The sequence below is a fragment of the Falco naumanni genome, chromosome Z, assembly GCF_017639655.2.
Source record: "Falco naumanni isolate bFalNau1 chromosome Z, bFalNau1.pat, whole genome shotgun sequence".
Taxonomy (NCBI): domain Eukaryota; kingdom Metazoa; phylum Chordata; class Aves; order Falconiformes; family Falconidae; genus Falco; species Falco naumanni.
In genome coordinates, this window is record NC_054080.1 from 81842249 (window position 1) to 81866240 (window position 23992).

Here is a 23992-nt window from a genome sequence, read left to right on the forward strand (position 1 = left end):
ATATTTTTCACATGACTGACCGCAAACCTATTAATAACTGAATTTAAAGCTGGTTCAGCTAGACAACTCATTGCCTCCGAGGAAAACCACAACTTCTTCCATCCCTGGAAAAAACTTTTGTGACTGCAAGACCAGCAGCTCAGATGTAGTGGAGGCTGTTCTGGTTTGCTGATACACCTCAGTGGAGAACGTCAACCAGCATGAGAGAGCTTGGCTTTTTTCTTCTGTGCCTCCTTCGCATCTCCAGGAAGGGTGAGTTCTGAGCTTGTTATGAATCCCTGTCTGATCAGGGCTTTTCTTCTTGCTCTGGTCAAAGTGCCAGGGGAATTACCTAGTACAATAAACTCTCCATGAACTGCACCGTGCCATCACATTGTTTAAGAGGATGCTGAAATTCTGGGTACAGGTGAGAATACCGGGAAAACTCAACAGCTTTCTTCTGCAATTGCCACAGAGGTCTTTGGTTTGAGAGTGGGGTGGGGGGTTTTTTTGCCTTTTTTTTTTTTTTTTTTTTGCTTTTCTGACTTGTGCAGGGAGTTGATCTAACTTTTCTCCTGCAGCATCAGTTGGATGCAGCATTTCTACCACCACCCAGCAGCACTGTGTCCCTTTCCTAGGAGTTACTGTGCAACAGATAACAATGTGCTCCAGTTAGCACAAGCTCATGTTTACCCTCAAGTATGCACTTAAGTTCCTTTAAACTCAATGGGATTTGCTTGGATATACTGTCAAACAGTATTTGCTAGAGCAAGGCTAGGGTCTGTGGTGGTCTCCAGCTCTTGATCTTGTTCCTGTCTTCATGATTTTTCCATTGACAACTAGCAGATACCCTGGCCTGACGAATCCTTTTCAGGGTTAAGTGTGTAGGCGATTTGCCTATGGCTTTCTCCATTTCTTGTGAAAGCTTCAATTCCAGGAACAAATGGAGGCTGGGTATTAGCAGCAGGAAGCCACAAAAAACGTACCACTCTGAAGTTTTAAGGTTAAGGTTAAATTATGCACAAGACGCTGACAACTCCCCCTACTCATAACCTAGGCAAACTGTGTTTCCACAGAAATGGGTGGAGCTGGTAACATTAGAAGTATGGGGTTTTAACATTTTCTCTCACGTAAAAGGCAAGGGGATATTTACGTGCTAATAATAATATTATTTGCTTGAGATACTCAAAAACTGCAAACCGAAAAGGTGGCAGAGAAAAGCAAAAAGCAAATCATGTACTCAAAAGCACATGATCTGCAGTTCTCCAAGAGCAAGGGTTACAGTAACATGCTGTAAAACAGCCAAAATAACATGAAATAAACTAGAAAGCATTCCTGTTTTCACTGCCAGCTCTTTGTGCTCAAGGTCCAGGAGCTTCCCAGAGCTCCAGTGGCTATGTAACCTTGAATATGAGATTCCCTAGGCTGCAAAAGGATCTCATATCATTATAACGAATCATAAGGCAGCCCGGCTCCAGATCTCCGTAACCAAAATACTGGCTTGGCACTGATTCCAGATAAATAACAGCACAGAACCAGTCCCACACTGGCCTTTGTCCATTGTGCAGCGCACAATGGAGTGATAGAGGCTGCACCACCACCGAGGTATTTGCCAAATATCATGGAGAACAGGTATATGAACAAGCAACAAATCTTATCTTAGTGTTTACAGGAGCAACCCAACAGCTGAATGCCCACAGACCGCAGCAAAGCCAGCTAGACGAGGGATGGATGGCAACTGCTTACAGGACACCTTTACTTTTTTTTTTTTTTGCAGTTATTCTCAGCTATTGAGGGGGAAGCTCCTGATTTAATGAAGTCATCAAGTGAGTTTTGTAAGACAGGAATGTAAGCCACAGACGGTCCTGAAGCCACAATCTGCTGCTACAGCTGTTGCAATTAGCAAGGCAGTGGATGGATACACGTATCTATACAGAAAGCACTGCCTGCAAGTGCTGTTTGTTGGTGCTGGTGGTTCCTAGGGAAGAGAAATGGGTGAGACAGTTTTCCGATATATTTCAAAGGTGGGGAGCATCCATTCAGGGGAAGGCTGTTTTCATCACTAGACAAAAATGATCAGATTGTGTCTGGTGGCAGCAAGGTGCAGCTCCCCAGACTGCACTAGGATTTACTGTAACAAAATTTGGCCAAGGGAGCAAAATCCCAACCATTTGTGACACCTCAGCCGGAAAACTCAGGATTTCCCTCACCATGACACCAGGACAAGGCCTGTCTGGGAAGACAGTGGCAGCTAGAGTCCACACCGTGACAACTCGCTCTGCTAACAGGGAGATGCCTTCTCTGCTGCCAAGGGCATCCTCCATCCGACGACACAGATACAGGGAACTTACTTGTTCTCAGCAGCCTTCCTTAAGATGAGCATCTTCAAGTCTTTATTCAGATCCTGTCACAGCTGATGAGTAAGATGCTACTTTGTGATGATAGCAGCATTGATCATGAGAAACATCAGCTGTTACTACCTTCCTCAGGGGTAACGCAACCACCAACTGAGTAGCGTAACAGACACTATAACATAATACTATATATATACGGTACTTATTACATAATACTACAGTGTGTGCACGCACTCAAATGCAGGGCTGCTACACTTAATGCACTTCAGTGCCTAAAGCCACCAGATTTCTGAATGCATGCAAAATTTTTATTTTTAGCCTTTTTTTTTTTCTTTTGAAGAGAGAATTTGGTTGATCTAAGCACACAGACGTCTGTTAACTGCAAAAGTGTGTTACACAACTTCAGGTGCTATCGGTCACTTGTCAAACAAGGCCTGCTTAGGAATTAAATCACTTTCAACATGAGCTGATCAGTCCCCCAAGCTCCGGTGCCAACTGGTACCACATCCAGTCTCAGTAACAGGGCTGCGCAACCAACTGCAGGTCCTCAGCAAGCAACACAGGGCCCACCACAGGAACATTTTCCGACCAACAACAGAGCAGGCGCAGGAAGGATGGCCTTAAACACCCCACATGAATCAGTCGATCATCTTTTTTGCTTCTAGGTGTGCAGTCCAACGGCTGGTCCGTCCACGTCCCATCTGATGTCACCGGTGAACTCGGGAAGATGGTTATCCTGCCCTGTACTTTCACACACCCCTACAAAACATTTGACCGGACCGTCACTGCCATTTGGAGGATCAAGGAACCCTACAACGGCACAGTAGTTTTCAAGTGCATCAGTCAGAGCACCAATGAGCTCTGTAAGACTGCCATCAGCCACAAAAACAAATACAAACTGCTTGGCAACCCCCGGCACAAGGACCTTTCCATCAGGATTGACAATCTGACCTGGAGTGACAGCGAGAGATACTTCTGTCGGGTGGAGCTGTCCGGAGATACCCACAGCAAGTATGAAAGCAGGAATGGGATAAAGCTGCATTTGATTGGTAAGAGGGCCGTAGAGCCAACGCCACCCCATAGGGAAGTGAGAGCTGCAAGATGTGGAAAATGAGATGGTAACAGGAGCTGACCTGCTCGTCCAAAGGGCTGTGTTTTCCAGCTCCGCGGATAGTTTGTAACATTGGGGCGGGGAATACTCGTTGCCTTCCGCAGCCTTCCAGCACAAGGCGATGAGCACAATGCAGGGAAGGGAACAGGAATGAAACTGGAAAGGAAACAGCCAGGCTCTGGCTGCTGGGGTAAGAGCCAGCCAAGTCCTGGACATCCCACTTCGTCCTGCAGCACAGGGTCTGAGCAGGCAGCAGAGAGGCAAATGGGGGTCAGCAGCCCACGGGGTGGGGTTAAAGCCGTCCTCTTCATCAGAATCTAAACAGGAGAGCTTGGGTGCTGAGCACATGTTAGCAGATATAAGCACAAGACCACCTGGATGGTAACAGGGGATCAGAAAGACAAGATACCTGGTACACAGGTGCTGTAGATCCAGACTCTCCTGGAGCAAGAAACATAAACAGCCTGAAAAACCAGCTCAGATAACAAACCTCAAATGCTAATCCCATCTCCCAGGGTGTGCTCACAGATCAAGGGAGGGCCAGGAGACCCAAGTGGCCTCGGGAACTGGCTCAGACCTTACCCATGAGGGCAGAGGTGCCACGTGTTGGATGATTTTGCTTGTGAAGTGAAACTGCCTTACACCTGTGGGCATCCAGATGGAACCTGAGGATAAGGTCGGTTACTTCTTGGGCAGTTCTGTGTAGTCAAGGCTTTCCTTCACTTGGAGCAGCTCCTGAACACCCACATACACAGTGTGACCAGAACAGGATGGCAGCAAGGTCTGTCTCTCAGGGGCTGCCTGGGGCTTAACACCAGAGGAACGATAACACACACAGATACGGCACCCAGGCTGCACCCTGCTTTGGGAATAGCAAATTCATACCCCTGACAGTATGAATGGAAGGGGTTAAATAATGCTTAAAAAGTTAAAGACCAAAACACATAGACACATGGCATACAACTAACACAGCCAGCTTCCTTACGCATCAGTCCTCCAGCCTCAAACTCCTGCATTACACAGACAAGGAGGAAGACACGACGTAGCTGGTTGCAAGCTATACATTTGTTGCCTAGCCTGACAAAAACTGAAATCAATACTGAACTGCTGCTTTTCCTCCATGAGGATGCTCATTTAGTTCTCTCCAGTTTTCACAATGCCTTTAGGAACCAAATGCATTAAATGGCTCAAGAGGAAAGGATGGAAGGTTAGGACAAGCTTGGTCATACCAGCTACGCTTCCTCAGCAGACTAGACAAAGGATGACACGTTCAGCAGTGCACCTCTTAGCATTTTGCATCTCCCCAAACGGTCTCTACCACAGTTCATTCAGCCACACAACCCCATGTGCTCCAATACAGGATATAAAATTAGTGGCCCTGTCTTGGTATCAGTGTGCTACCCCAAAGCAACCAGGAACCTACACCAGCTGTTTGGTAGTCTCACTACAGGGTTGGAGAAAAACATCAAAAATAGGTTGCAGCAAGGAGTGTAACCGCTCCCTGATTAGAACTTGCTAAATCTGGCAGGTCTCGGGCACTGAGCAAAGGGCCTACAAACAGATCCATCCGTGCGTACTCTGGAGGTCTGAGACCAGAGGCACAGCCACGAGATGCTTGCAGGAGCACCATGGCTGCCTTGTCCTGGACCATGCGCAGACACAGCCAGTCTGAAAATGTCCCCAACTGCACCTGTGCCTGCGTGATGGACAGCACAGGGCTGCAATTCATGGTGCATCTGCAGAAAGCAGCCCATCTTCATGGATGACTACCCTGCTACAGCACAGTGTCTCTGCCTTCTGCCACCATGGAAGGTGACATCAGCTGAAGCTGACCAAAGCTGAGACAACTGTGTGAGCCATTACAGGCAGAAATCAGAGGTAGAATACACGTCCTTGCACCCAGGCTTTGCTAGGTGGATCCCTTTGCTTCTCTATCCAACACAGGCAGGGTGGGGAAATCTAAGGAAAGTGGTAAGAAAAACAAGGAAGGGGAGGGTGGTTCCCAGAACTACCCTGATATAACACGCTGAGGGTCCACCAAGACCGACAGCTCACTCCAGGCTACACACGCCTCTGAAGCCTGACACACTTTCCCTCCCCTGTTGCGATTCCTGCAGCTGCCCCCAGGATCATTAACATCACCGTCAGCTCCAACAGGGATCGCACCTTCCAGGCACGCTGCACTGCCGAGGGGGAGCCAGTGCCTGCCCTGACCTGGACCGGCCCACCCTACAGCAACATCACCACCATCACCAGCATGAACCATCGCGTCACCAAGGAGCTCCGGTACCTCATCCACGATGGAAAATACACCTGTACTGCCGTCAACAGCCATGGGAGAGCAGAGGGGGCTGTGTACTTCTATAAATTCAAAGCATCCAACAGCTCCTTCTTCCTGATCCTGATCTTTGTGCCGCTGGGAATCAAAGTGCTCATGTTGCTGGTGATACTGAGCTTCACCGCTTTCTCAAGAGGAGGTACGTATCTCAGTTTCCCTCAGTAGTCTTCCTCCATCAGACTGGTAATCAGCGGTGGGATGCGGCAGATGAAGTCAGGCAGGAGGGGTTGGCTTTGGTTTGGGTTGGGTTTTTTTAATGATTTTATCATTTGCCACCCTAGAAGAAGGACATTTCTAATGGGAAATATAAGTAGGAGGGACATCCTGGCTGGCTGGTCACGGCCTGCAGAGATGATGTCTCCTTTGGGAAGGGACCTTTGGAAAAGCAGAGGGAGCAGGATTTTCCCTGTGCCCGAGGAGAAAGGTTAACTAACAGATGGGCAATTAGCGGAGAACCTGTGCCTACAGATTGTTTTTTTTCTTCTCTTCGAAGCAGACTAATTACTACCTCTCCCCTTGTAGACCATAGGCAGGATTTACCTTCACTGTATCCCATGCAACAGTTCAGTCTCCTGGGGTGGGCATCCTCCTTTTACAGACTGCCCCTCTCGGTCCCCTGGGCCTCGCCACCAGGGTGCTTCCCCATCACCAGTGAAATCCCACCTCCCAGCCACACCAGGGCCATGACAGCAGGGAAACCCCAGCTCACAGGAGATGAGAATCAGGTCACGGACTGAGGGATAAGACCTCTCAAGAAGCCCAGAGGCTGCTAGCCCCCAGCCCACCACCCCTGCTGTGTGATGGCATGGGGAGAAGGGGACCAGGAGGGACCCCAGGCTCTACGTCTCAGGCTGGACAAGATGTCATCTCACTGTGACTCATCTGTCAACACCTTGAAAAAGCCACCAGTTGTCTCAAAGTGTAGAAGGTGTAAGACCAACCAAAGAAATGCTTTGTTCCTTATACTCCAGTGCCTAATTCCCAGTCCCATAAGAGGACAACACACCTGACACAAGGTCTTCTCTCCATTCACTGGGGGTGTTTGTGACACTCCCATTGCAGCTTCCCAACAGCTCTAGGTCAGCCCTGACTCCCCAGCTCACTCTGACCACGTTGCTAACCCACATCTTCCTTCCCACCTCACAGGTCCCTCCTCCACTCCATCCAGCCTGGCCCGGTAAGGATGTCTTGCCTTCTACTCATGTTATCCATCAGGAGGGGTGGAGATGGCTAAAGAGAGAAATACATGTCCTTGGTCCTGGCAACAACCTTCTGGCCTGAGAGCGGGCTCCTGGGACAAGGACATGGTTGGGCTGATGGCCAGATGAACCCGTGTGAGGGACCAAGGCTTGGGCACTGCTGGAAGGAGGCCCTGGCTTGGGTACAGCTGAGGAGGCCCCACTGATGTGACAAGGACGGGCAGTAGGTTGGAGAAACCATGACACATGGATGCTGCAGCAGCAAAGGGCTAGCAGTTTAGGTGGGCCATAGGACCAGAGGATGGTAGGAAGCCACATTAGCAAAAGAACCACCCACCCAAGGGACAGGCTGGCACGGGGTCTGGGCCAGACTTGAGGCATGATGGACAAGAGAGGGGAAGCTGCGCAACAGAGACCTTCCCCTCCCTCTGCACCCCAGCCTCTAATGGAGCAGAAAAAGCACCCACATCAAAGTTGATGAGCTCTGCAAGGGTGAAAGGAGGTATGGAGATACAAACCAGCCCACCACAGAGCCAGATCAGGTGTGGCAGGGCCTGATTCGTTGGCTGGCATCCATACCATGCTCCCACACAACCCTCAGCATTTCCCATTCCCCATCACACCACTAATCGTGGACGCTTCTGAAACCTGTGGTGGCCAAGCCAGAAAGGGATGGAGCAGGAGGGAGAGGAAATGCATACGAACTAAAAAACAAAACCAATCCTTAGGCTAAGCCTAAAGAAGCTGTACCTGAAATCAGTAAAGTTACATCTGCCTGGGGCTGCTCTCTTCCAGCCTGGGTTATCCCTGTGTGATGTCTCCTTCCCTCACCTTACCCAAGAAAGATGCTCACAGCATCAGGACACAGCCAAAGAGGCAATGGGGAATGCAATCCTACAGTTAAATTTGTCGTAATTACTCACAAAAGCACAATGTTGATGATTTAACAGTGTCTAAACCACACTGCACTCTTAATTGTATTTGTATGTAGATGAAAGCTTAAAACCCAAGATCCTCCACGCCCTACATGAGAGGATCCTTCCCAGGAGAGGTTTGTCACAGCCTCCTGAGGCTCTGAGCAGCAGGGCAGCAGCAGTAGTTAGCACGAACTGTGTATGAGATCCTTCTGGATGCTTTAAAACGTAAAACATTAGATACAGCTCAGACACATAAAACCCACCTGCTGCAGCCAGGAGGATCCGTACCAGACGGTGCTGCAGACACTCCGACACTCCTTAACTACTGTCTGAAGCTATTTACAAAGTCTAGAGCAGCCAGAAATGTGTCCTCACCTTCTTCACTTCTTCTACTGCCAGGCCGCAGCCGCAAGACACCACCTACGAGAACTTTGACCGCAGAGACGGCAGCGGCCAGGCTTTGCCGGCAGAAAGAACAGCGTCAAGACGCAGCTGAGGACCTGGGCGGTCTCATCCGCACCCGTCTGCACGGCTCCAACTCCTGCCTGCTCCGGACAAGGGTGCCTTTTCCCAGTGAACATAAAACTGACACCGGCTGATACCCAGAAGGTCAAACAGGCCTTGCAGGTGCGTGACTTCCAGCCCCGCTGCTGCTTACGAGCAAGAGAAGCCCTTAAAGGGAAAAACAGAAGAAGAAAAGAGGGCTGGAGCTGGAAGACCGGAAGAACTCTACATCGGACACACAGAAGCATCCACATAGGATGTCAGTTCTAACCAGCCTGTGTGGTTTTAGCCTGTATCAGATAATGTTTAGCAAGCAGGTAACAGTCTACCGTTTTCTCACATCTTTTTGCTTTGGCATTTTTCAAATACTCCTTCTCAAAGCTTTCTTCACTGCTCCACTTGTCAAACCACACAGAGCTTCCTAGAGCCAGCAAGCGTCTCAAGTTTCAAATACCAGCTCTGAAAAAAACACTACTGGAATTTCGGCTGGGTCTTTTTTGTTGTTTATTATTCTTCTTCCTTAACTTCCAAAAGGCTTTAAGAGTTTAAAGGAAATCTTAACTTTCAAGAGCAGTTCAAGCAAAAGGAAAAAGAGGTTTTCCAAAAGGTGGCGGAGCTGAAAGCCAGGCATGCAAAGGGTGCTCTGTACTGTAACTGCGCTGCAGCTCCTAGTGCCCGTGTGCACGCACCAGCAGAATCTCAGAGCTTTGTGATAAATATGCTGTGAAAATGTTCCAATAAACCAAAACAATAAGCCAAATAAAAACAAAAAAATAAACCAAAAAAATTTCTAAACCGTTTCCATCTCTGTGTTTCAAAATACAAATTTTTGTCAAAAGCTCCTATAAGGCCTGACCACTCACCTCGAATTCTTCTGAGATGAAGTCACCGCTACAAAGTCACTAGCCATCCATATATAAGTGGCAAAGCCAGGTTTAATAAAGATAGGCGGAGATGCAAGGAGGAAAAGGAAGTTACAGCAGACAGCAGTCATGGACCAGTAAGGTCAGTGTACCAGGAAGATACCTCAGAGATCTTAATTGGACAAACTGAACTGAATTTAGAGTATTGAGAACCTATTTCTATCCACATATGGGACTGAAGCTTGGTTTACAAGATTTTCCTTGTGAAAGCTACTTCAACTGAAGTAGCTTGGTCCAAATAGAAGTATCAGACCTCATGCCCCGAAACCTGGGATGCACCGAGCATGCTCCGTTGCATGCTGCCAGCATCCTGCAGTTGAAATGCCGCCAGCAAACACCAGTCACGGAATTGCTGCCGCAAGTCAGACGCAAGGAAACTCATGGATCTGCACTGGTCAACTTTGACTGATTTGGCTTCCAGAGCCATGTTAGTGCAGCAAACATGAGAACGAGGACATCAAGGTACAGGCACCCACCACATCCCTGGACACTAGGAAAGGCACAGACCTGAATTTGCCTGAATCCTGCCTCTCTCCCCAGCAAGGGACCTCTTTAACCCATCCAAACCCCTGCAGGATTGATTGAAGGGGCTGCCCTCAACATTTCCCTCTCCGTACCTGCTGTTTTGTCCTTTGGAAAGCAAAAGGTGTGGGGTTTCGTGCAGAGGGAGACCTCGTACTGAACAACACAGAGGGCAAGGAGCCCACTTGGGTGTCGATGTGCAATAAAGTGCCCACAGGACAGTGCTGTGGGGAAATCTCATACTTCTTCTGCAAACTCAGCACAACCAGGTGACCTTCAAGCAGGGCAGCGAGCAGGAGGAACAGAGGTCCACGTGCAGCTGCAGGGCCATGGTCTCACCCGGGTGACCGATGCTGTAGGATAGCTCACAAGCCTGAAGTGCTGCTGTGGATGGACGCAGCCTCTTCACGAAGGAGAAGCTGGACAGTCAGGACAAAGAGTTAGAGCACATCAGGATCACACAGGGCACTGGCCAGGGGTGGGTGAGGAGCCAGCTGGCAGCTTACAGGCCAGCACAGGTGACCGTGTGGTGGGCGTCCACTGCAGACCACCGGCCTGGAAGTACCTAAGGAAAAGCCCTCTGCTGGCAAGCCCCGGTCCTCTCTGGGGACTCCAACATACAAAACACAGCAGGAGGCATGCCAGGAGGTCTCTAATACTGACCTCATTTGGCTCAACAAGTGTGTTCCAGTTCCTCCCCGCTGCAGTTTACGCACAGTCAGGGTTTGGGGGGCATCTGGCTGTTGCTCTGTCGAGCACTTCCAGAGCAAGCGATACCAGCTCCCACCACCACGGCCCCTGCGCGATGCCGCAGTCAGCCCGCACAGGAAGCGCTGTCTGCACGCTTCATGCATCTCGCCGCTCAGCTTCTGGTTTTCCACTGACTTAAGTTAACACCACATTCAGCTCTTAGGTCCATTTCCCTCCATTTCCCTCTTGAGCTTTATTTTCTTAATAAATACTCAAGCTGCAATCCACAGGCAACAATTCACCCCAGTGCAACGACTGCTATGCAAGTCAAACATTCAAAAGCCACAGACATTCATTCTCCAGCTGAAGCACATGAATTATCCCAAAGGCACACTTTTTATGAAGTAGCTGACATTCCAACTTCATCTCTTTCTGCTGCAATCTACAATGCTAAAAACACCACAAAACTCAGTTTTCCTTCTGAGACTACCTGGCTGTGTTTATGATGTGAACAAGAACACTGCGCTTTAGGGGTAAAGGGAGGGTGGGACATACTGGGAATGTGAGTTTTTCCAGTAGAACTCAAGAGAAACAATCTGTTGGGCACCATTCAGAAAATAAGACCCCAATTTGCGACAGAAAATTTGCAACAGAGAACTGCCAGTGGATCTGTTAGTTCATAGAGCTGCTCCCCTGTATTTGAGGAAAGCAAAAGGTTCAGTCTTCTACAACCATGTTCACCAAGAAGCCAGAAGACTGGTTTGTGGGTGACACATTCAGCAAAAGCAGGAGCACACGGTGAATTTTCCCTGCTTCCCTACTTAGGGCCCACAACAGTATTATTCAGAGAGTACTTTGACCATGATAAAACAAAACTACTTTCATCAAAATTATGAGACCAAGAAATAGGGAAAAAAGTCACCAGCATCTTTTCCATTACATTTTAAGCAATAAGTTACTAAAAAAGCTGTTTCAATGGTCAAGACAAACAGACACGATGGTGTCAATGGCAACAGCAGCGGCCCCAGCCTGGTCCGGCCCTGCCCACCAGCAAAGCCCTCGGTGAGGTGAGAATGTCGTACCACCAGCACTGGAGGCACAGTTTTCTCCTGCTTCCCTCCACGCTACCAGCTTTCCCCTCATTTGGGACAAATACCAAATTCCAGCCTGGGCCAGTTGCAAGTGCTGAAAGAACAGAACCAGTGCAGTGCATCACCCTACGGTCACATTACCAGAGGTAACAAAACAAAACTTTGGGGGATTTTGCCAGGATAGAGAAGCATAATTAAAAATGCATCTATGTAATGGCATTAAAAAGTGCCATTACACAGATGAGCCTTCTCCTGGACTCTGTGCACAGAACCAGACTGTTGTGTCACAAGTAAGAGTCTCCAGACTTCCATCAACCGAGCAACCTGTGTAGCATTCCCCCATCACACATGCCTCTCCCAGAACAACTGGGTGTTACATGATGTGGATTCTTCCAGCAAGTTGAAGATATCAAGCAATTTCTGACAAACACCATGGTATTTCATTTTTATTTTGCACTGTCTTCATAGATATAGCATGTTATAAATACAACATTTGTAAAAATTCATCAGCTGAAACAGCATCTTGTTTTGAAAGTGCACGTCAAACACATAATTCTGACTTTTTCACATTTTTGTGCAACTGATCAGTAACATTGGATCTAATACAACCAGTGCTTTTAGGTCAGGGGGGTGGGGTGAACAGCAGAACGTATTCTTCCAGGCATGAATTTTCCAAAAAGAGTCTGTTAAAAAAACATGCTGCATTGGTATCTGGTTAATATACAGAGGGATGTACATATGTATATATTTATAGGCTCGCAGATAGAGCAAAGAACTCTAAGACCACATTAAGATGAAGGTGATCCAATGACCCAGCTGGTATAGTTAGCAAAATCTGTCAAAAAAAAAAAGGTGATTTGTTCTCCAGCACCAGAACCACAATGAAGAGCAACACTTCAAAGCATTATGGACCTGACAGTAGGTTGCACATTTCTTTCCCTTAGTGATCAGATTTTTAACTCATAACCATGTTATAAACATAAAGGCACAATTAATGGAGGAAGAGAAGCAGCAATCATTGTACCTTCACAGAGGTGTATGGGTTGGGACTGCAGGACCTTGGGCCACCTCAAATAGACCAGTAATAAAAGGGACATTAGACAACTTCCCTTCTGCTTTCCCTGAACAAAAGCATCTCCTGTTATCAGACAAGGCAACAAAACCAGTGATCATTCAGCAGAAACAACAGATTTACAGGCTCGGGGTTCATGCTTTGGCAACAGAATTTTAACAACCAAATTTAATACAAGAAAAATACCTTTTCACAGTGTCATCTAAAATCCTGTCATGTCATGCCTGGCTAGGAAGAAAAGAATAAGCTTAAGTGGGGGGTGTCCACTTGTTAAATCAGTATTTCCTAAACAACCATACTTCCAGAGTTAGGGAATCCTGTCCAACATGAACATTAACTGACTGCTCCCTGCCCAGGCACTGGAGATCCTGAAAATCTGTCTCTGGATTTAAATCACCTGATCTAAAAAGAACTTGGCTAGAAGTTAACTTGCATTTAATCAAGCCATATAGATGCAGACTCACTAATACTTAGAAAATAGGGAAAAGCAGAGTTCTTATTTCAGTTTGTTTACAGAAGTGGGAGAAGATTGTAGGCATGCCTTTCAACTACAGATTTCTGTGGGATAGCAAAAATAAGTCAAAATTTAAAATGCTATCTTTCCAAATACAGGGATTTCACAAGTCTCCAGACACACACATAAGACTCAGAGGTATCCTGGTTAAGAAAGCCAAAACCTCTTTCATACCACAAGCCTCCACTCACTTTAAACTGGCCTGAGTAATGACACGTTGGAAAATAGAAAGGCACAAAGCAAAAACTTATGCTACAGGATGAGCTTTGCCATCTAATGATTTGCACAGCTGTCCTCAGGTACCCTGCTCTCAGGTGTGTGCCATGCAGAGGAAGGTATCGAAGCATTTCCAATCAACAAAAACTAAGCAATTCCACAGGCCTACAAATCAAAAGAAAAGAAAGAAAACATTAAAGAGAGAAAAACTTGCCAGTGTGCAGTTCCCATTCATACTTCTGACAAAGTGGAACTCTGCAGGTAAAAATTACTTGTGCAACAACGTTATGTATGTAAACCAGAGTAAATCAACATTGCATGATGATTCTGCGAGCTCAGTGCTGCTATCGGATGCTGTCCAAATAATGCACTTCTGGGTACAGGGTGTTAATAAGGAGAGCCAAGAGATTATTGCCATCTTGTAGACAGTGTTCTGGATGCTTGATGAACTGAGAAGCCTGGCAGAGCTGCTCTTGATAATCCATATATTGTTTGTTTGATGCCATAGACTCAAGAGTGTTCAGCGCCTATAGATACAAGGGAAAATTGTTAGCTGTGTGAGCTTTGGTCCATAGCAAACCAGCACGTGAGCACAATTCCACTAGAAGACCCTTATCTACTAGAAAACCCAAAGTATTTGGAACATAAAATTTGTAAAAAAGAATCACATAAGTGTTTCAAGTCAGCTCTTATTTTTCAAGCTGTTTACTCCCCAAGATTAACATATAACATACCTGTTATAGGAAAGCTTGCTAGGATTCTGTAACCCAAATATAATCAAATATTTACTTCATGAACTCAAGGAAATTACACCGAACTACAAACTGCAACACTTACGTTATAAAGCCCTGTTTTATCACTGAAAAGCAGTGTAATCACTGCAGCACTGTTTTTTACTCTTTGTTTTAAATTCCTCCTACCTGCCATGTTCCAAAGTTTCTGAACTCGGGGTTTACAGACAAATTCACCTGCACCTTTTCAGTGTGTAAGTTAGAAACTGATGCCTTCACATTAATACAAAACTCTGTATAATTAGGTGAGGGCTCAGACACAGAGTCCTGCTACCAGAGTTCAGCAAATTCTTATCATCACCTGGTCTGTGCTGCACCTGCCCTTGTCTCTGGCAAATTCCAAGATGGTGTTTCAATATATAGCAAAATAGTACACAAGGCTGTGATACACCCCCTTCCCTGAGGAAACAAATGAGAACAACAAGCTATTTCTGAAAAATCAGAGCTCAAGAGCCAGGTGTAAAGCAGTAGCAAAAAAAAAAAAAAAAAAACAGATTGAGGGTATTTAGAGCTGAATAAAACCAACAAGCTGAGAGATGGATTTAGCTTGAAGAAATGCTTCCAGTGACTCTTAGAAGCTTCACCCCACAGGCTGAGCCAGCACGCAAAGAGGGCATGTCAAGAAGCCAGCAGCTGGCGCACACACTACCTGCTGGGCCTTCTGCGACAGCTTTGGCTCTGACCCTGCTCGCAGGCGGACTTGACTCTCTGCAGGAATCTGCACCAAGAGGAAGGCAGACAAGCTGCGGGCAACCACCCGGAACCTTGCATAGGGAAAGAGACAAGAGAAAGAAAGTGATAGCAAACTTGCAAGTCTTCAACAGCAGATGAACTGGAAGTTCTCTCTCATGAGATTTCTCTTGCATGAGGAACATAGTAGAGGTTTTACAGGACCTTTTTCAATGCATTAGAAAAAATAAATCTCTTTCATATATACATAATACAATACCATACATGCTAGAGGATAATACAATAAATACCATACATGTGAAATGTTACGTCTGTTCCAACCTTAGCTGAAGCCTTGAGGTCACATGTGAAATACTTCATTTCACAGCTTTTAAAAGATTCTTATCACCCAAATCAAAGGATGAGTTGCACAAGACTAAGGTTTCAGCGCAATTTCAACAGGATTGCATCCCAGAAAGTCTTATAAACAAAGTTATGTTTATATATGGTGCTGAATTTGTTCCATAAACATTTATGTGGTTTTTTCTGGGCATTCTTTCCACAGTGAACTTGATTTTAATACCTAACAACCAAATTTGGGGTCTCTCTTTACCTTCTAAAGCGAGTAACAAGCAAGCACATATTTCTTTGATCTTCTCTTAACATCTCTAACACTTGAAGGTTAAGATCAAAAAGGCAATGTGCGTGTGATCATACAAAATTTTTGTGAGGTCAGCTGGAAGAGTCTTCTACAGAGCAGGTGGAAGTATCTTCCTCTAACAAACACTCCCCCTATAAACTTCACTGGAGACGGGACAATAAGCCAGAATCACAACTGCGTTTTCTTTCCTTTTCCACCACAAACTTTGGAGAAGTTCATATTCACTTCTTAACCAAATTAAACCATTTGCTACATTTTTTTCTGCGATGGCTCGAAGAACTTTACAGATCTGGAACAGCATGGATTCAGAACATCTTCTGACATTGCACTGTACAGTCTCGATCCAGACTGCAGCTTTTTTTAACATGACTACTAATTAACCACACCTTCAACCCTTACCTGGGTGACAAAGGAGACCTCCTGCCTAACCCAATAGCACCAAGTATTCCAGAAGTCAGTCTCTCTTCAGCCAGCTGATTCTGCCTGCCCTGGATGGACAACAGTGTCCGAATGACAGATTCAATCAGCACAGTGTCATCTTGCTCCATCTGAATCAAGGATAACTGCATGGCTTTATGCCACCAAAGAAACAGCTTTGCCTCTTCTTTTGATGAGCTTTAGGTAAGATTTAAAGAATAACAGAAATCAAAAAACAAGTCAGTCAGATGGCAAAGTTAAGAAGTTTGTGTCTGTCCCCATTAGTCCCACAAAGAATTCAGATGGCTAAATAAAGACAGCTAATCCTACCATATACGGATAGCATAACTACACTACTCCTCCAGTTATTATACTGCTGTAACTGCTGTTATGCACTTGATGAAGACATCAGCTAGGAAGTTTTAAGGGTCCATGAGAGGACAATGAACAGCATTTCCTTTTCAGCTTTATAGCCAAGGATAAATGATATTGCAGCCATAAGCAGATTTTAACTTGTCTAAGACTCTATATAAAAGGAATAAAGCTTTATCTCTACTCTTTTTCCCCCCCTTTACTTAAGAGCTAGCACTTCCTAAAGTGTTTTATTGGTGTTTCCACTACAATTTAGACTTTTAATATGTTCTTCTAGAAAAGGAAACCAAGTTTTTTGTTGAGCAAAGCACAAAGTGAAGTTCCCTCTATGATATTTTTAATCTTTCTCCAAACACTCTGCAGTTTTAAGCCAACAAGCTCAGATTTTCCACATAAAGCATCAGCATGCGTTTCCTGCATCACACTATCCTCACATTACTCTGCCCAGTTACTTCTCATCCCAGGCACTCTCAGGTTTGATGTTTAGAGCAAGGTTTAATTTGCTGTGTATGGTGGCTTTGCTCCTTTCACACTTAGGCAACCAAATTGCTATGGTATCTACAACAGTGAAAGTATTATTTTATATTCCCACTGTTTCTTGAAATTCAATTTCCCCAAGATACTCTTTCATGGTAAATGTGAACATTGTTAACATGAATATGGAAAAAACATTCACCACCCTTGATAAATTCTGGCAATTTCAGCAGCAGTTGTAAATACAGTTGCTACATACTTTAAATACAAAGTATCACCATTTTAACACCAAAGTTTCCCACCCCCTCCACCCAGAACATTAACCCAAGCAAGTTGTTTTAAGCCATACATGCCCCTAAATCTGGGCAAGCCCCCAGATCCACTGAGTTTGGAGCTGCTGAACAGTCCCCATTGAGCCGCTGTGAACACCAGGTCTCTCAGTGCGGTAAACTGAGCATTTAGCACACAATTCACCCCACACAGTGGATGAACGATGTACCACTTATCTATAGGATGATGTACTTATTTTTACCTAAAAGTTGGGAAACATCCAAGGACCCTTATTGCTAACATGACGGATGTACTAATTGCTAAGTCCCTGGATCTGTCACCTTTAAAAAGGCTATCTGGTCCTAAGTTCCTGTTGTTTATACAACGTGGCAAAGACAAGGACTTAAATCACGGTCACTAGTTTAGTGAGATATGTAAATGAGTTCCTGGAATTGTAATTAATATGTAAACGATCTCCTGGAAAATTAATGAATAGGTCTGAGTTGCTTGTGTAAAGAGGGGACTGAAAAGTCCCCTCTGTGTGCATGACATTGGTGGAGCGATCCCCCATGCACCCAGCGCTGCCGAATAGATAGCCTCCGCTCACTCAAATATTGCTGACTCATTCTTTAAATCACGGATGTTCTGGAAAGTGGAACCCATAGGGATTTAGGGTTCAATTACAGTAATTTTTAACTGAGCACAAACCCAGGCTGCCTTTGAAATCAAGCTTCTCTGACTGAAAACTGACCAAAACTGCACCAGAAGTGTTCAAGTGAAATTCCTTCTGTTTAACCAACAATTATTGTTGGCACTGCAGTTGGGCAGACTCTGTAACAGTGGATGCAGAAGGATAGGCCATTTTATCCAGTAGCCTGGTGAAATTAACCTAATTAACCTGGCCACCTAATTGTACTGGCTATACAACTATAGCCTTATTTAGAAGTCGAGGCATATTCAGAAGCCTTGAGTTTCGTACCTTGGGTACACTTGCTCCAGCCATTTGCTGATGGTCAGCAGGACTTTCATTTCATTGGTAAGAGTCTGGTCAGTGTTTAGGCACTGCAGCAGGTAGACATACAGGGTCAAGTAGCTTCCTAAAGACAGGCAGTCCTCCAGAAATTCTTCCATGGTTAGCTCAGGAACTTGGAGGGAGGCGAGTATAGGGCCCCAGCCTAAAACCTGTTGGTGAGGACAGTCTAGAAAGAAAACAAAACGACAGAACAAAGCATCTGAGAAAGCAGCACTTACTAAAACCTAAGAACTAGAACTACTTAACTGTGGTCCTATAAGTTACAGGATTTGGGCTGGTTTAGCTGTTTTCCAGGTAATCAGTTTTGGCATACAATTCTGCTGGAAAGTAAAAAAAAAAAAAAAAACACACAACTCCACGATCATAGGGTACCTCCCTGAGGTCAAGGTGAGATATTTTCCCAGCATTCAGTCAAGATCAAATTTGAAAATTTTAGCAATTGAATTTTAAATATTTCCTTCACACCTGATCACACAGAATGTGGAAGAAATCAAAATGTGGCTCCACAAGGATTATGTAAACAGAAACAAAACCCCCAAAAAACACCCCACCACAGAATTCCAGAGTTTCACCAGTTAAGAGGGCTTTTTTAAGTTAGCCTACAGACCACTACACGAGGGGACTATATAGTTGTTTTGTTCTCTTGGGATGATTATTTTTTAAAAAAGTCCTCCCCTTCAGCTGGAAAAATGGCAACCATTACAGAAAGCAAATTAGTTTTCACAGAGACAGATATGGCTCTTGAGAAAATACAGTGAGAGCAGTTGAAAAACCCAAACCACAATAGCCCAACTTTTCCACATCTAGTTACTGCAGCACATGTGTGACAGTTGGAAGGCATCAGATAGCTCCGATGACAGAAACCAGATTAAAACCACGTTCCAGCATTGGGCAGCGTGCATCTATAAGGATTCCAGTTCATTTGTATTTAATGGGCATCCACGACTGATCAAAGTTTTTGAGACAAGCATCATCAGAAGACAGGCTCCTACCGTCGTTGAAGTAGGCAGTGATACAGGCTTCGGTTGTCTCTGCCATGTGTTGCACAGAGGCCAGGCTCTGACACGCCGCTGTGAGAAGCGGCATGGCTAGCAACCCATGCATTTTACTGTCTATCCACTTCCTTAAGCTCCCCCGTAGCGACTCAGCTGTTGTAACGCTAGAATTGTTCATCATCATCAGCGCTTCTGTAAAGAGGCTGCTGAGGGCCATATGACGTGTTTGTAGATCCATATCTGAAAGTTAGAAATAAAAAAACCATTTCAGTAAATGGACACTAGAACACAAATTCAGCTTCACCACTAAACACTTTCTGCAGATACTGGGAAAAGCTCCTCGCTCATTACACACCTCAGCTCCTTGTCTATACTTACTGCAGCAAGACACCTGCTCCTTGCAGTCACTTCCCTTGATGAGACAGATCATCACTCTCATTGAACACAGAGACAGCTCATAAGACTGTACAGCAGAGTACTGGAGCCCATCTTTCACCTAGGGTCTTTTACCATGACTACAGTGCACATAAATTGAATGATAAAGCATGTTTAGTCTCCAAGAAAATGTGAGTATTAAAACACAGTCTAAAGCACAACTTAGAGTGAAACAACATCCTGGTTTCAGCTGTGATGGAGTTGGTTTTCTTCTTAATAGCTGGTACAACGCTGTGATTTGGATTTAGCATAAGAACAATGTTGATAACACACTGATTTTGACTGCTGCCAAGCGATGCTCATCCTAAGTCCGGGGCTTTTCAGTTTCCCACGCTCTGCCAGTGAAGGGCACAAGAGGTCGGGAGGGGCACAGCCAGGAGAGCTGACCCAAACTAGCCAAACTGGTATTCCATACCACAGGATGTGATGTTCAGCGTATAAACTGGGGGGAGTTCGCCAGGGGGCTGACGGCTGCTTGGGGACTGGCTGGGCACCGGTCAGTGGGTGGTCAGCAACTGTACTGTGCATCACTTGTCTGTCTGGTTTTATTCCTCTCTCCTCCTCTCTCCATTTCATCACTACCATTATATTTTATTTTGTTTCAATTATTACATTGCTCTTATCTCAATCCATGAGGAGCTTTACCTTTTTCCAATTCTCCTCTCCATCCCACTGCAGGGGAAGGAGGGGAGTGAGCAAGCAGCTGCGTGGTAGTTAGTTGCCAGCTGGGGTTAAACCATGACAACCAACCAGTGATGATGATTCAATCTGAAATATGACCGAGATGAGCCCTGAAATGCCAATGCCTCCACACATTTCCAGGATTCTCAATTTCCTGCTACTCTCAGTGTTCAGCCCCAGAATATTTTTTTGAAACCATCTCTTGGCATTGCCTGAACACGTTATCATGGGCCATCTGTAACAGTACCCTCTAAGCACAAACATCTCCTGCACTTGGCTCTCCAAGGTTTGACTACACAGTAGACCTTTGCACATATTTGTGAAAAAAGGCACTATTGTTCTAAGTTTTTCAAGCAACATCAGGCATTGTAAGCAGAAAAGTTTCAACTGGTTATGAAAAAGTTGCGCAAAAAGAGAGATTAATCACTAGAAAAATATCGCCCTAAGAGGTTAAGACCTCCAGACCTGCCAGATATTTGGAAGCTCACTGGACAAGGCCCTGAACAACTTCATTTAACTTTGAAGCTAGCCCTGGCTTGAGGAGGAGGTTGGACTATACACCCCCAAAGGTCACTTCCAAACTGAGCTATTCTGTCTGTATCTACCTACAAAAGGAAAACTTAAAAAAATAATATAAAAAAAGCAGCCAAATAAAGTTCCAAAGTCACCTGTCATGGCACAGCTCTTCAGTAAGGTAAATGTCTCTTACCACAGATTAACCAAGAAAGATGATGCCAGGTAGTTAACTGACTTCCCTACTGTCACAACTAGTTTTACAGCCAAGTCTCACTCAGAACCAAGAACCACAGAACAGTCAGGGTTGGAAGGGACCCCTGGAGATAATCTAGTTCAATCCCCTGCTAAAGCAGGGTCACCTACAGCAGGCTGCACAGAGTCGTGTTCAGGCAGGTTTTGGATGTCTCCAGAGCAGGAGACCCCACAGCCCCTCTGAGCAGCCTGTGCCAGGGCTCTGTCACCCTCAAGGTGAAGAAGTTCTTCCTCACATTCAGACGGAACTGCCTGTGCTGCAGTTTGTGCCCGTTGCCCCCTGTCCTGTCGCTGGGCACCACTGGAAAGAGCCTGGCCCCGTCCTCCTGACGCTTGCCTTTGTAGACGTTGTACACTCCATAGGCTGCAGACCATTGAGCAGGACCACCACCAGACACCTGACAAACCAGAGCCCACCAGATCCCCTGGGATAACCTCTGGCACAGTGCCCACATGAGAAATCCAGCTTTCTCGTCTCTAGCTGTTGTCAACTAGAAGGCGATGCCCTGGAAGCTCTTCAAAAAAACTCCTGCCAGCCTGCTCCAAAACCTCACAGAGAAGCTAAACCCGATACGTACCACCACTTCCCTGCCACTCTGCATCAGTGATCCTCCTGCACCCCACAGCCTGGTCAAGCAACACAGAACATGCTCTCTTTCAGCCCTTTAGCACATACAGGTGTGCAGGGGGGTTCATGAAACAGAGCTGCTCCTCTCTACTGGAGCCCCTGTCTCCTCCACAATTTCTCAGCTACAAGGAGTGTCAGCAGCAGTAGGTATGCCTTCACTTCTCTTCAAGTCAAAGAGCTTTACTGACCATGGTGCTGTCCTGTAGAGCTTCCCCAAGTAGCAAAACTACTACTGAGAGGCAGTTACCACTCTCACAGATTTCCAGACACTTTCTCTTCGCTCTCACGAGCACACCTGTGTGGGTCACGGACAGGAAAAGACATGACTCCTGACAAACTTCTCTGTCTAGTACAGTGAGACGACTGATTTCACCTGAAGTTTTAGTTTGATAGAGGAAGCTCAGGATGGTACTGGTACTAAAAACAAAATCAATATAAATGCCATGGGTGCGGACATACCATACTACTAGTGGAAGTCAACAGGATTCCCATACTTCAGAGCCAGTGTTCCCAACTGCACAATAGTTTAGAACTCTTTCTTAGAACCTGACCCCTGAGGACCAAGACAGTGTATTTGTCATCCTTCCTTTCAAAAAAGGATGCAAATGCCAAAGAAAATACAAAAAGATTAAAACACTAGACAGCAAAGAAAAGAATCCCTCAAGCTCCTGTACAACAGTCTGTTTTACTCACAACACAATCCCTTTTTTCCTGTTGGTTTTGCCACTCTTGACAGCTCTACAGGGTAACGTTCACATTTGTTCTGTGCCAATATACCACCTATATATATACATCAAAGCAACATGCCCTGCTGCCCATAACAGAGACTTAGTAATGCAAATAATTACAGTCACAGATGTTCAACAGTCCATGCAATAGAAAGGATCTTGACAGCTTTAAAGTGATTTGCCACTTCTTAAACACAAACCTGGAGGATTAAAGATGACTACATCATCTAGCAACTTGGACATTTCTCGTTCCAAAACTGCAAGAGTAATCTTTCCACTCTGTTCTAAGGCGCTGAGAAACTGAACCACCTGGCGAATGTATGCTTGGCACTTCAGCGTTGCATCCTGTTAATCAAAATTAAAATCAGTTAGGGGAAAAATAAAAATCGCACCTAGAACTCTTCCCATACTCTGTAATATACAAAAGCAGAACATTGCAAATGACAAGAACAGTTCAGAGACACTGCAAAACCAGTTCAACTTACAAGGTGGATATGACTATCCGAAGATGCACCAAAGCCTGCTGAGATTTTCAGGAGCTTCACGATCAGTTCAGCTGCAGTATCCTTCCCAAGGATAACAGAGGGAGGGTAGTGACTGCTGCAGTAGCTGATGATGTTTTGATAAGATGAAATGCCCACAAGCTGCCAAGGAAGGGAGCTGGTCTGTCCCAGAAGATTTATGAGTGGCGATTCCTGGAGATTTAAAGACATCAGTCTAATTTCCACCTTCTCTGCTGTTTTAAATCAGTCAAAGTACTCAATACTGGAAGAAAGCCCAGACACCAAGATTTGAAGGTGACTGAGCAGAAACCCCACAGAAATAGGCGACCACTGGGAGGCCGGGCTGAAAAGTGACTCCTCATTCAAGCAGTGACTCAACACATGTATGTCATCTCTAGCATTCACATAACAGTACTCAATGGCTGCAGCAGCTCTAGCCAAGCACAAAAGTCAGCAAGAGATGTTAAAATTTGATGTGTAAACACCTAAAGGCAGCTAGAAAAAAATGGTGATCCTTTCAAGGTAAAGTCACTTAAAGGTTTAAGAAGGTATTGAAAAAGTTATTTTTAAAAAATAAATTAGTACAAGTTCACAGTAGAACCAAGGACAGAAGCTGGGTCCCTCAGTCCTCCATTTGGTGAATCACATGCCAGCCTGGGGGACTACTCAAGTGCTCAGCCTCATAAATACCATCCTGAAGAGCAGAGTAGCCTACAGCACCCACCGCTTGCACAGGCAGTGCCACTATGCAGATGGAAAAGCCTCTCTGTCTATAAGCAGCAGAGTCTAGCCTCAGCTACCGCCACCCTCCTCTCACGGGTAAGTATACATCTGCAAAAAATACAAAAGCCCCCCTACCCTAGACACTGAGAAACACCAAACTTCATGTTACAGAATGAACAAATACTGGAATTGCGCTGATGGCCAACACAACCTAAAGACTATAAGGATCCAGAACTAACCCAAATTAAATGATATCAACAAGAATCTGACACTGGTGTATCAAGTAATTCTGAAGTTTCTCATGCACTGGAGCATAGGGCTGAGAAAGTTTGAGATTCAGGTCAAGGTGTCACAGGAGTGTTCCGGGAAGTAAAAAAGTGACTGCATGTTAAAATGCAGCTCAACACATTCCTG

At 45.5% G+C, this 23992-nt stretch overlaps 2 protein-coding genes across 2 annotated transcripts in view; one reads left to right on the forward strand and one right to left on the reverse strand.

The window, feature by feature from the left end:
* The first annotated feature begins 127 nt into the window (after window positions 1-127).
* Window positions 128-9133, forward strand: SIGLEC15 (sialic acid binding Ig like lectin 15). The gene is made up of 5 exons (XM_040580298.1): window positions 128-252; window positions 2999-3382; window positions 5562-5921; window positions 6929-6959; window positions 8298-9133. Exons 1-5 carry the CDS (start codon window positions 201-203, stop codon window positions 8392-8394), a joined length of 924 nt encoding a protein of 307 aa, XP_040436232.1. The 5' UTR covers window positions 128-200; the 3' UTR covers window positions 8395-9133.
* Window positions 9134-12061: 2928 nt separating this feature from the next.
* The window catches only part of EPG5 (ectopic P-granules autophagy protein 5 homolog), a 59341-nt gene continuing 47410 nt past the window's right edge, over window positions 12062-23992 (reverse strand). The window contains exons 38-44 of the mRNA XM_040579706.1: window positions 22838-23047; window positions 22553-22697; window positions 19110-19352; window positions 18064-18283; window positions 15951-16166; window positions 14871-14985; window positions 12062-13957 (exon numbers count right to left, since the gene is read on the reverse strand). Coding sequence (XP_040435640.1) covers window positions 13775-13957; window positions 14871-14985; window positions 15951-16166; window positions 18064-18283; window positions 19110-19352; window positions 22553-22697; window positions 22838-23047 — 1332 coding nt within the window. The 3' untranslated portion in view covers window positions 12062-13774. The remainder of the gene's footprint in view (window positions 13958-14870; window positions 14986-15950; window positions 16167-18063; window positions 18284-19109; window positions 19353-22552; window positions 22698-22837; window positions 23048-23992) is intronic.